General features: G+C 37.2%; 1 protein-coding gene across 1 annotated transcript in view; it reads right to left on the bottom strand.

Annotated features, from left to right (window-relative positions):
• LOC144791350 (solute carrier family 2, facilitated glucose transporter member 11-like) overlaps positions 1–14022 on the bottom strand; it is a 736021-nt gene that overhangs the window by 46876 nt on the left and 675123 nt on the right. Inside the window, exon 10 of the mRNA XM_078666027.1 lies at positions 13135–13210. Coding sequence (XP_078522153.1) covers positions 13135–13210 — 76 coding nt within the window. The remainder of the gene's footprint in view (positions 1–13134; positions 13211–14022) is intronic.

Raw genomic sequence — 14022 nt, 5'->3', positions numbered from 1 at the left:
AAATATAGAATGCAAAAATATCGAACTCCTATCTCCAAACAGGTAAGTACAAAAATATCGAATCAAAAATGTCGTTGTAAAAAATATAGTTAGTCAAAATATCGAATTTTTTTAAATGCTTTAAAGTAGTTAAAAATTAATGAAATAATAAATATAATTAACGTAAACATACTTAAAATACTTAAATAAACCTTAAAATTAATAAAAAATTAATGTAAGTTAAAAAAAACATACAAATTGATTTGTTAATACATATATATATATGAATGTAATATTAATAAAAAATGTACAATATTTTTACCGTAGGATAGCGGAAAGGGTAAAAGTTACTATTACCACTCCAGTGAGTGCAACAGTAGAGAAAGCGTTGGATAGCGTAGGGGTAAAAATTACTATTCTCACTCCAGTGAGTGCAACAGTAGGGAAAGCGTTGGATAGCGTAAGGGTAAAAATTACTATTCCCACTCCAGTGAGTGCAACAGTAAGGAAAGCGTTGGATAGCGTAGGGGTAAAAATTACTATTCCCACTCCAGAGAGTGCAACAGTAGGGAAAACGTTGGATAGCGTAGGGGTAAAACTTACTATTCCCACTCCACTGAGTGCAACAGTAGGGAAAGTAAATACTTCATATAATAATTTAAAAAAATTAAATATCAATACCAATTACAAAATATAAAAAAATTATTACCAATTTAATATAATATAATAATTAATCAATTAAAAATAAAAATAAAAAGGATTTATTAGAAATCATTACCTATTAATACAAATGAATTACTAATTTACAATTATTAATTAGCAATTGAAGAATAATTAAAAACAAATACCAATTAATAAATAAAAAAATGTAATTAATTACAAATAAACTACTTCCCACCCTATTTCCCTATAAACCCACAACCCGCTACAGAAAACAAATTAATAAAATTCACATAATTAGCGATTAATCAATTAATAAAAATGAATTACCAATTATAATTTAATTAATTACCAATTACAAATTAATTAACAATTAATTCAAGAAAGATACCAATAAATACATTTAAACATTTAATCAATTATAATTAAATTACTTCCCACCCTATTCCCCTATAAACCCACAACCCCCTACAGAATTAAATTACGCAAAAATTAAATACCATAAAATTAATTACTTAAAATAAAATAAATATACATTTTTCACACATATACTAACATACATATATTTTTTTTAATTCAATATTATAAAAAAATTGATAAATTTAACATCTATATTATATACTTCGATATTTTGACTTTCTATATTTATGTAAATCGATATTAACTTACTTATCTCAAATTCGATATTTTTTTTGTCTATATTCTGTTCATTCGATATTTTGTCCATTACATTCGATATTTTTGTTGTCTATATTCTGTCCATTCGATATTTAGTCCATTTTATATTTTTAACTCAATATTAATGCAATTCTATATTTTTTACTCGATATTTTGACTTTATACCTTTCTGTACCCCCAATAGTTTCCGACAAAATCTGTTTTCCTCGCACTGGATATTGTAGCTTTTTGTAGTGCCCCAAATCTCTGCACCATAGGTAGCTGTAGGTAAGCACTGGGATTTAAAAAACAATTTAGATTGCTAAAATTGAACCTGTCCTCTTTGACCGGGTGGGCTTAGAATTGAATTGGTGGCCTTTGAGAACTTGTTCTTACAAAACACCACATGATCAGACCAGGTGCCGTTCACAGCAAAGACCAACCGAAGATAAGGAAAGGAGTTAGTGTATTGTAACTTTTCATGACCCACAGATATAGAATTTAAGGAATGTTTTCTCAACCCACAAGACATTATAAAAGGCCATAAAATCAACAAACCCCTGTACTATGGTGTGTAAGGGATTAGGTGTGTGGCCCATTAAGATCACATCAGCGTGTAATAGCACGGGGAGTATGTTGCCATTAACTCTACGAACATCATTAGTGAGCATGGTCAATGATTTACGCAGATTATTGATATAAATAATAAAAAGGAGTGGAGCCAGGACGCATCCCTGACTGACCCCTCTACAAACTGTAAGGTAATTGAAAACCTCACCTCCACTGTTGATCCTAACTCTGGCCTTCAAATCTTTATGTAAATAGGCCCAAAAATGCACTAATGTCTCGTCTAAACCATATTCTAAAAGAATGGATCATAAACATGACTGGTTAACTGAAAAGCAGAGGTCAGGTCCATAAAGGCCAGGTATATTGGGTATCGCTGTGCCACTGTGTATTTCCCAATGATTACATGAATATTTAGGCATTGTTCATTTGTGCCTACTTTGCTCCTAAACCCCAGTGGACATGATTCTAAAATGCGGTTTTCCTCAGTCCATGTTTTGATCTTATTGTATAAAACTCTGCCTAAGATTTTCAGGGTGTTATCTATCAAGGAAATTGGTCTATAGGAGCTGGGTTGGGAGCGATCACCCTTTTTAAAAATCAGGACAATAATACTTGTTGACCATGAACTTTGTAGCGGAGCATTGGTTAGAATATTAAAAGCATTTTCCAAAAGCGCCACCCACAAATCGGACTTGTGCTTGATAAAATCAATGGGTAACCTATCAGGACCTGAGGCTTTGTTACCCAGGCTCTGGTGGATGACTTCCTCGACTTCAGACAGCAATACTAAAATCCCAGTTGGGGCCCTATGCTCAAGGAGATCTACATCTTGTGCTGGGGCTGTGTAGATCATGGAGAAATGGGCTTCCCATGCTTCACTGGTTAGGTTACTGCTTATTGGGGTCAGTAACTGTCCCATTGACCTCAAATCCTTAACAGCAGCCCACAATGCATACCAGTTCTTTAGGCTGATGGCATTGGCTAGAGCATCCCAGCGATCTTTTAATAATTCTTCCTTACTTTTAGAGGTGGCTAACTTATACTTTTGCTTTTAACAAGTAAGTGACACATCGGGTTAGTCGACAGGGCCTTGCGTAGCTGTCTGTTAGTCTCCGAACACTCACGATTAAACCATCTAGGTCCGTGTTGCACAGCAGTAGTGGGTTTTGATAGTATGGATTTGATGACCTCACAAAGTTTAATAAAAGCGCTGATTACCTCAGGATTAGGATCCTGTGCTGACAGACAAGAGTTGATGAGGCTCAGATTATTCTTTGCCATCGTCTAGAACAGATCGGTACCATTGACACCCCGCCAGACCAATCTTAAGTTGTCTGTAGAGGGTGTTAGGTTCCTGGCACCACATTCGTTATTATATGTTGACCTGGGGGACAGTCTCAGCACTGTTTTAATGAGATTGTGATCACCATAAGTAGTAGCAACAACTTCGGCTTTCAGTAAACAGTCCTCAAGGGCAGGAGAAATTAAAACATAATCAATGGAGGAAGCACTACCTCTCCCTCTAAATGTCGGCTCAGGAGGGCGTTATTATCAATTGTTACGGCGGCAATATCCATAAAGTTAATTAGATTATGGTTATTCAAATGTTTCATTAATTCCTCACCCCTTTGGTAAATTTGCCTTCTGCTGCTGTACCACTTCCTGATCCTTGTACAGCGTAGCTTAGCATTGAAGTCACTTCCTAGACAGATACCAGCTATTTTATTAAGTACTTTAAAATGCTGTAGCATGGTCACAAAATCGAATAAATTATTAACATTTCCATTTGGTGTGGACTGAAAGTCATTGATATAAAAATGAATTAAATAGATAGAAACACCCCTTTTGTATAATAAGACTTGGAATCTGTCACCTTAACGCTGCCTCCTGCAATAATGTTTACCCAAATCGATTAGCCGTCCGAAGGTCAACCAAATTTAGGGATTGGGGCTACAATGTTGTAACATTCAAGACCATCAATATGTAAATCTTGGGTGGCCCAAGTCTCTTGAGGGGGTCCTGTTGCCTCACCAGTTTTAGCCAATCAGGTTGGTGTATTTTTGACTGTAAGCTGGCCACATTCCCACTTAATAGGTTCAAATCTAAATTGGCGGGAACCTTGGTTGGAGCGTCATGTCCATGAATCTCGATTGCAGATATAAGAGATACAAACATATGGTCAGCGCCGTAAGACTCCAATGGTGACGGTAGTCAATCATGGGTGTCCAGGTCAGACAGAGGTAAAAACCTGTTATGTACTGTCGGGAAGGGAGGCTCATTTATGGAAGGACCAAAGCTTGGTTTATAAAATTAGCCCAATGGTAGTGACCAAATGTTGGTGCAGTTGGTTGTTGTGGTCTCATGAGCTCTCAATCAGGATCTCACCATAGATGGTCTACGGAAGTTGATCACAATACAGTCTCCTTCCATATTCTTTGGAGAGACACCAACCCACCCTACTCTACGTACCATAATGATCTCACTCATATCTAAGACATTGAACCTTCTATTCTTTGATAGCCAATCCACGCATTTATTACGCAGATGGACCCAAGTTTTCCTCTGGTCCCTCTTAAGGGTTGGTACTCCTGCCAACACCAGCACACAGGGAAAGCAGTCAGTGGTAGTCCCAAAACATCTAAGTTGGGCCTAGGGTGGTTCCTGCTCAGGATGTCAAATACATTACTACTAGGTTTGCCTGGCTTTCACTTTGGTTGCTCGCCAACCAATCTATTAGTAAGATCAGGCATATGATAAAGGGCTACGTTCGGGGCTGACTCATCTGCAGATGACTGACCATTATTGTTGGGGAAAAAATTAGGTGTTACACTCACCTTAGGTTAGAAGCACTCCCTGACTAGTCTACATGTTCTGATCGAGCTACCAGCCAAGCTAGATATGTACACAGTAGGCAGCAACCCGAGAGGAGACAGAAGTGCGTGTCTGAGATCTGAGTACACAGAGCTCCTACTGCTGTGCATACTTGGAGCAGGCAGTGCCTCAAACCTGCAACCCCCCCAGACCGACAGCATCTCTGGGTGAAGGCAACACTGAAGAGAGCAGGCAGCACCACCTCTCTTGAGGCCAGTGAGGTGCTTCAAGCCATAATTTTGAGGGACTTGGATGTATACGGAATACCCCAACCTGCCTAGGACTCTCAGCTGAGAACCGCAGGTTGTAGTGAGGAACCACGCGATCTACGTGTTGAGGGCAGAAGCAGATGTGAAAGCAAATGAACCGACCTGGTGTAACATTTTACTGCTGTGCAAGATAACACTGAGCGTAGGCACATGAACAAAGAAGGACTGGAGTGAAGAAATCAATTCTAACCAAATCCTTTCTCTGCAGGTTACCTGATCCGGCGAAATCATGTTATTTGTCTTAATTTAATAGGAAATCCATGTATACCACTGTATTCCAAAGAGTCATAAAATATGACAGCTGCGTGATGGATCAACTCTGGCCCCCCTTCTCTTCACGAGCTACTTAAACGGATTGGGGAAATACCTTGAAGTAGGGGATGCTGATGTACCGCGAATAGGAGGAAAGCAGATCCCGGCACTCCTATACGCGGACGACGCTGTTTTAATAGCGCGTACGGGAAATGGCCTACAGACCCTCCTGGATCTTTTTGGTTCCTTTATGGAGAACCTAGACTTAAAAGTCAATATAACAAAATCCCATACTATGATTGTAGGCAGTCAGAGACATAAGCTGCACGCAAAATCCTTTACCTGCAGGGGTGAGACACTCTCTAGGGTCCCTGTCTTCCCATATTTGGGGGTCCTATTTGACGAGAGAGGCTCATGGGGCCCCCAGATAAAGGCGAAGAGTATATCTCTTGCCCGCTCTACATCAGCCCTTTTGGCTTTTACAAAAAGATTGGGGGCCAAGCCTATGGAGGCAGTGTTAAAGGTTTATAAAAGCAAGTGTATTCCAATCGCCTTGTATGGGTCTGCCTTGTGGGGGTATGTCAACCAGGATATAATCCAGAGGGTGGAAAATGGGCTTATTAAACAACTTTTATCTGTCCCGAAGTCCACTCCGACCCTCCCCATCCATGAGGAAGTTGGTCTGCCCTATATAGTGGATAGGCTTAAGCTGGCTCCATTAATTTTTTGGGCTAAAACATGGATGAGCCCTGAACTGACACTCAACCACAGCATTTTGGAGGATGTGATCTCACGGGACCGGGCTATGAGAATTCCCTGGTTGAAATATATTAAATCCTCTTTCACGTCACTAGGGAGACCGGAGCTTTTCTTAAATCCACTAAACATTAGGAAGGAGGATGTCAAATGGATTAAGCAGGAATTTCTGGCGAGGGCTTGTTCACAGAGAGAGGAGGTGGAATTAAGAAAACCTCTTGTAAGAAGCTATTTGATTTTATCTACCACTCCTTCTCTGGAACCTTATTTAAAAATTGTCACTAACCCACTCAACAGATCCCTGCTAACAAAATTTAGAATGAATTTAATCCATTATTCGCTTGGCTGTTTTCATTCGTGGGCTAAACCTGAAGATGCCCCACCCTGTGGCTGTGATACATTTTCAAACCAGGACACTCTCCATTTTTTTTTTTTGTGGGTATTATACTGATGAGAGGCAAAAATATTTAATCCCAATCCTGAAGGACACCAGTTTTACCCAAGTTAGACCAGCATTAATTTTTTTGCAAACACTGCCTAACACTTTTATAATGTTCAGTGTTGCAAGTTATCTAACTGCTGCTTTTAGATCAAGGTGTAAGAGGGTCCTGCAAACTGTCCCCTTTTAACCTGTTTAAACTTTTTACCTAAATTTTAACATATTTTTAACGCATTGTTAATATTCTACTGACTATGAGATGTAATTATATATATTGTGCATTTTAAATTTGTTGTATTGTATTTGCCTTTTATGATTTAAAAAAAAAATCGAATAAAGTGTATTTTGACTGACTGACTGACAGCTGCGTGATGGATCAACTCATTGCAAACAGCACCGCACTGAGGTATAAATCATTTATAAATAATTCCACTTGAACATAACAAAAACGTGTGAAAACAATTTCCTGGAATAAATCTTCTGCTGTTTGATCAAGACTATTTGACATGGCCTTCTAGTCATGATAATTGTGATATTTTATATAGTGTCAAAACCCAGGGTATCTGTCATTATTACCTAATCCGCTATCCTTGATTTATCGACAAGGGAAAGATGAGAGGCCAATGAGCGCGGTAGAAATGTATACCTTTTGGGCACTAGTACATTTCGCATGTGAGTGCATGGGTAGTACCTCAGTGAATGGTTGAGTGCTACGGTAGTGCCCGAGTGATTTGATGAGTACAAGGGTAGTGCCTGGGTGATTGAATGAGTGCATGCGTAGTGCCTGAGTGCATGGATGAGTGCAAGCATAGTGCCTGGCTCATTGTATGAGTGCATGAGTACTGCTTGGGTGATTGATTGAATGAATAAATGGGTAGTGCCTGAGTGAATGGATGAGTGCAAGGCTAGTGCCTGCGTGATTGGATGAGTGCATGGGTAGTGCTTGAGTGAATGCTTGACTGTGATAGTAGTGCCTGGGTGAATGGTTGACTGTAATATTAATGCCTGGGTGATTGGATGGCTGCACGAATAGTGCGTGTGATTACATGCGTGCATGCTTAGTGCCTGGTTGATTGGATGAGTACATGTAGTGCCTCAGTGAATGAATCATGAGGAATACATGCACCTTCTTCTACAGAAACTTAGAGCACATGCGGTCTGAAACACAGGTTTTCTATTATTTCTAGGTTTCTTTTCATGTATCATATCACTAGGAAAAGCACAGACCCACGCATTGAAGCCTTGGGAAACATGGTGAGACTTACAAGTGGCATGACAAGGGTCGCTGTTTTATATTTGGCTAGGCCCAACATTCTGAGCAGTCAGTGAATAGTAAAGCTGCCAAAGAAAAGTGAGGTTTAAGAAATGTTGGCAGTGGGATTAAGGATTAGGCTACTTTGTTTGCTTATCTGTAAAGGTACACTTGAAATAGGCCGTAAAAATGTAGGTGTATGCTTGCAATGGGAAGTGCAATCTGTCAAGTTTAAAGGTCTGCGTGCTTTCGTGATTCAGGTATGTGTCTTCTTGGACATGTATTCTGACACGTGCTGTACGACTGAAGATGCTAACTTAAAAAAACTGGTAGCTTCTCATACAGGTGCACAAATCTTCTCAGTTGTGCTCCATTATTCGGTCGCAGAGGGAGACATGTCTTACCTATTTAGGTGTCACAGAACCCCTCAAATAGAATCTTGAATACCCAAGTGACCGGTATTATGAGCAGAAATGGATACAAGCACCATCTTGTACAGAACTTAGAGAGCATGTGGACTGAAACACAGGTATTCTACTATTTCTAGGTTTCTTTTTATGTATCATGTCACTAGGAAAAGGCACAGACACACACATTGAAGCCTTCAGAAACTTGGTGAGACTTACGACAGTGACATGAGAAAGGTTGCTGTTACATATTGGGTTAGTCCCAACATTCTAGAGCAGTCAGTGAAAAATGAAGCTGCCAGAGAAAAGTTAGGTATAAAACATGCTGGCAGAGGGATTATGAATTAGGCTACATTGTATGAGTCTCTGAAAAGGTACACTTGAAGTAGGCCGTATAAATGTAGGTGTCTGCTTGCAATGGGAAGTGCGCTCTGTCAAGTTTAAAGATCTGCATGCTCTCGTGACTCAGGTATGTGTCTACTTGTACATATATTCTTACACCTGCTGTGCATGTGAAGAGCCTAGCTTAAAAAACTGATAGCTTCTCATAAAGGTGCACAAATCTTCTCAGTTGTACCGCACCATTCAGTCACAGAAGCAGAGATTTGTTATCAATGAACGTGTCACAGAATTCTTACTGCAGCATTTGGTCACTAAACTCTATATCATTTACCTAGATATCGATCATAGAACCGCTAGAATATATAGTTAAAAATCTGAGTGCTTCGTATAATGAGCAAAAAGTAATGCATCTTGTACAGAAATTTTGAAAATGAAATTGTACAGTAATTTATGAAAGTTTTCTCTTAGACTCTCAACTGTTTCCAGCTTTGCTAATGTACATAGTTAGGTATCCTACATATTTATTTGTTAAGAAGATAATGCCAATGTAATTGTAAGCAACTGCTTATTGGTTATTATGAATTGTTAATATATAATTAATCTAAAATTATTAGTTGATGTAACAAACTATTGGAACTATTCGTTGTTGTTTAGATATTTACTTTATTTGGAGAAATAAAATTGAAGATGGCAAGAAAACACGAAAAGAAATGAGAATAACAAACAGTAGTACTTAAAGAAATGTGGAAAGAGAAAATTAGACAAAGTGCAAAATGTTATACATGAAAAATCTTCTAGTAGGAGAACTAAACAGTTTCTTAAAACAGTTTTACAGAGGTTGAAAAATGTCGAACATTTTGAAAAGAAAAAAAGTTTTAGGACAAATCACGAGGAAAACAAGAATTGTCATGGTAACATAACATCATTTTATTAGAAAAATTCATATTACAAGAAGGCAAAAAGAGCATAAGGATATCAGAAGAAGAATGTTTAGAAGTAGAGTAATTCAAAATGTATTTAACCATTGTAAAAATTATTAAAGAAGGTCAGCAGCTTTTAAGAAAAAGCAACAGATTGGAAGTGTAGTAGACAGAGCTTTCAAATTGAAACAAAATTATTCATATTAATATTGAAGAGAATGAGGACATTGGATAAAATAATGGCGTTTATGAAGGACAAAAGAAAAAGAAAAAGACTGGTTAATAGAAGTAACTTTTGTAAAACTTTTACTGGTAAATGGTAGCACACATCCAGTTTTGAGCCTTTCATTAATAAAGAAAGATATTTTCAAGAGAACACATTAGTACATGCAGTTGATACTAGTAGTTGATGCTATGAGACAAAAGATGGTTCTCCTATTCGAAAAGAAAAAATGGTTGCTAGGAATGTGGAAGAAGTAATAGATGAAAAAGTTCAAGGAAGGCATACACGAGCTCCTGTATATAACTGGGATTGTAGCAGTATTCATCAGGAATCTATTTACATATTATGATTTGTTATTGAGTATATGCCAAAAAAAGTATTAAACAGAAAATTAAGATGTTACAAGGACTAGATCCATGTACAATAAGAAAATATACTAAGTTGCAAGGTCATTCTCTGTCTTATCTTTCAAAAAAGCGCGTCAAAGTATTTTTCATCATTTAAGAATGTTAGCTGTACACCATTCTAAAATGCGAAAGTTAGTAAGGAGACTCTACTATTTAAAAAACCCTGCATTCTTTTTAAGTGAAATGAACACAGCTCTTTTGCACAGTTCTGTATCAGATTTACAAAATGTTTGTGTTGATATAAAGTTTGATTTTTTGGGTTCAGAAGAGGAGTGTAGACAAAGTGAGAGTTTGATAAGTGTAGGTTTTGAAGAACACAGGAAAGTTTAGATTAGTATTGATATGTTTCTAGAAGAAATTACAAGGTTTAACACAGTTTCATCTAAAAAACTAATCTGTGTTTGTATTTGTTGCCGACGTACTCACTATAGAAGTCAAACTGGGAATGTTGATTTGTGTTTAAAAAGTGAAAAAGAAAAGAATGATAAGTGGAAGCAATTTTGTGTTTATTTGTTTGTAGAAAGTCTGTTTGACTTGGCTAGTAATCAAGTTATTTGTAAGTACTTGTAAAACAAATTAAAAGAAAACAAAATGCCAGCTAGAGCAGTCAATAGCAACTTAGAGTTGGTACCTATTGCTCAGGAACAGGCAGATTTAAATGTATATGAGTCTATTCTTATTCAATTTGTACACCCATTTCACGCCATTGTTCGTATGGAGCCTAAAACATGTAAGCTGCCACCAACAGATTTACAAACAGGTCTCAAAGGAAGAGTTGTCTGTTTACCTTTAGAGTTTAAGAAAAACATTACAACTGTTGGTGTAGAGAGAGAGAGGACAATGAGCTAGTAGTTTTCTAGTAAATGGTGTGCCAACAAAGAGTAGGAAAATCTGGCAAGAGTTTGCAGATGTTCATAAACTTCAAACTACTACATTATACTTGGTACAGGTTTATTATAAGAGTGTACATGTTGATGAACAAGTAATATGCTTACAAGATGAAACAGCAATGTCAAGTGGCCAAATTGAAAAGGCGGACAAGTCCAGGAGTGAAGAGATTTATGAACATTATACAATACATCCTCTGCATTCGAAAGAAATCATCGGACATAGTAGCAAATTATTTCAAATGAAAGAAGCAAAGGGAACTCCCATGAGTGTATGGGAAGAAAGTTTAGAAGCTCATTGTTTTTTACAGCTATTCCCCACTGCAGAAGGTGGACGATTTGATGAGCGAAGTGTATGGATTCCGGCTTCAGAATACCGATCAACAAAAATGTAAAGATCCAATATTTCGGCAGTGCATTCCGTATATAGTTCATTTTCTATTTGAATATGATTTGTCTGCACATTTATATGCAGTGAACCATATATTAAAAACAGGAGTTCATCTTTACCATATTTCTTGAAAAGAGTTTATGGACACAGTTCAATAAAGAGATGAAAAGGTAGGAAAGGTAGAATCCCCGTTAACTGATTTGATGGCATGCCAACGTCGTACCAATGAATACTGTTGTCATGGTGAACTTAAATGCATGTTAAGAAACTTAGGTACACCTACATGGTTTGTAACACTTAGCTGTGCTGAATATGCATGGGATGATTTACTTGAATTACTATGAGAAACAAATTCAAATGGTAAAAACATTGAATTGAAGACAGCTGAAGAACTCTGTTCCTTGGATACTGTAAATGTCTGCAGGTATTTTAACCATAGGTTTCAATATATTATGTCATTTATATGCAATAAAAACATTCCACCTCTTGGAGGGGAAACTGATTTCTTTTGGCGAAAAGAGTACCAGCCTAGAGGTGCTCCTCATATGCACATGCTATTATGGATAAAGAATGCACCAACATTTGGAACAGATAGTGATGAAACTGTTTTGTCATTCATCGAACAGTATGTTACATGTGCCATTCCAAGAGAAGGAGGACAAAACAGATTGAGGCGACAAGTTTTACGCTTTCAAAGTCATAGATTCCCATGTCCTCTAACGTGTAAATGTAAGCTGCGAAAGTGAAAGTGGATGATCTAATAGAAATTGGCAAGTGGGTGTCTCAATTAAGATGTTGGTAGGTCATGCCAAGAATGAAAGAAGATAACTAGCAGTCCTTCCTGCAAAAGGGACAATTTAGGCATAAGAAGGGTCTGAGTTATTGAAGAATATCAGCACCCCTTCTAGGAACTAGGGTTCTATCTGACAAGCTGATTGTCATCATGAATTGCAATGCTTAGTTATTAAAGAAAATGCTGGCAGCAAATAAAGGAGGTTCAGCAAAGCAAGAGATAGTAAGGGAAAGTGAAGCAATGACAAACTTGCTCAATAAGTAGGAACTTGAAGTGACCTTTCCAAACTTCCTTTCTATTAGTGGAATAACAACAATGTGTACTCTGGTGAGTGCTCCACAGAATTTGCAGGTCCTCTGGACATAACATGTTTAGGAAATTTCCATTGGTTTTGGACATACAGATGTTTATTTCTTATTCAAGTAGTGAGCCACAGAATATGTAGAGGAGTCACCATCAATAAGTCAGCAATCCTAGGTCAGGCAGTGTAAAAAGTATCTACAATCTTTCAGAAGCCTCATGTTCCTTTTTTTCTCCTCATATGCACAATATAGAGTTGTTATTACTACAACTAATGCCTCACAATATTAAAGCTTGGAGGTTGCAGCGACGTTGCCCCGTAGTACATTTTTAGCTGTGCTTGGATATCTTTAGAATCCCTGACGATGATAAAACAATTAGATAACAAATGAATAATGGTGGATAGGAAAACAACTTCTTTCACATGTATTATTACTACTGATGGTCTCTACTGAAGCAAATGTAGGTCTTACTTAAACTTACTGATTCACAAGTCAAGGTAAGATGTATTCTTAAAAGGAATGGAGATGGACATAGAAAAGGAATTTATCTAACATGAGGGCTAACTCATCAGAATAGTATTGGGGTTCATACACGATTTAGCCTCCTTTAAGGTTAAAGAATTCAATCATATGAATTGGTGTAAGAAATTATCATTACTATGTAACTCTTCAGCACACCTTTATTGAAAAGACAGCTACATCTGAAATATTTAATGAACAACAGCATAACTTGTGTAGAAACATTGTACAAACATACCTGGTCCTAATCCAAAGCTTACGATATATGCAAATATAGCTGTCATGCTTAGATACGGTATCCAAGAAGAAACGTCCTGAAATGACACACTGCATAAATCTCAGGTCTAGGAAAATGGCATAAAGTTTTACAGTATCTTATAGCTCAAGGGTAGTAAACATTTATGATATATGCTGATATCATGATTATAAGTAGTCAACAGTAAATGGAAAGGTTCCATAAATTAAAAAATATAACGTTTTTAACCGTAATAAATTATCCTTAAAAATGACTTACACATATTTTATGGAGCTCTATTTGGAGACTACACAAACAGCTCACTGAAATGTACATCGCAGACTACTAATTTCTAGTTGTCTGCCAAAAGGCTGGTTGAACCTCTAATTCAGATTCATTAGTCTTTATTCAATAATTTACAATCATAAAAGACACAAACATACATAAAAAGTGTCAATAAAAAGGTTTGGCACCATAAAAACCAATTCATACAAAATTGTATACCAAACATTATCGAATCCTAACCAATACTATGAAGGTAAAAATCATCTGTAACATTTCTCTGCAGTTACTCTTTAGAAAGGAGGACGATTTACATTAACACAATCAGATACTAGATCTGGTTCCTCAACAGCCACCAATTTTTTCCTCCTCAATACCCAGGACCAACTCAACATTTTTGCAAGAGCAATGAATATATCTGGACGAGTATTTGTTAACAATATACGCATAACTGTCATACAAGATCTAGAACCAAGCCGGGCACACAAAAAGCAGATGAGATAATGACTCTTCCCTAGTATGGCAAAATGGACAATTAGTGTTCAAGACCTTGTCCCATGTTGCAACAAACGATCTTAAATGGAGGGTACCCACACGGAATTGATGATA

The sequence above is a fragment of the Lissotriton helveticus genome, chromosome 11, assembly GCF_964261635.1.
Source record: "Lissotriton helveticus chromosome 11, aLisHel1.1, whole genome shotgun sequence".
NCBI lineage: Eukaryota > Metazoa > Chordata > Amphibia > Caudata > Salamandridae > Lissotriton > Lissotriton helveticus.
This window is presented reverse-complemented; position numbering and strand designations above follow the sequence as displayed.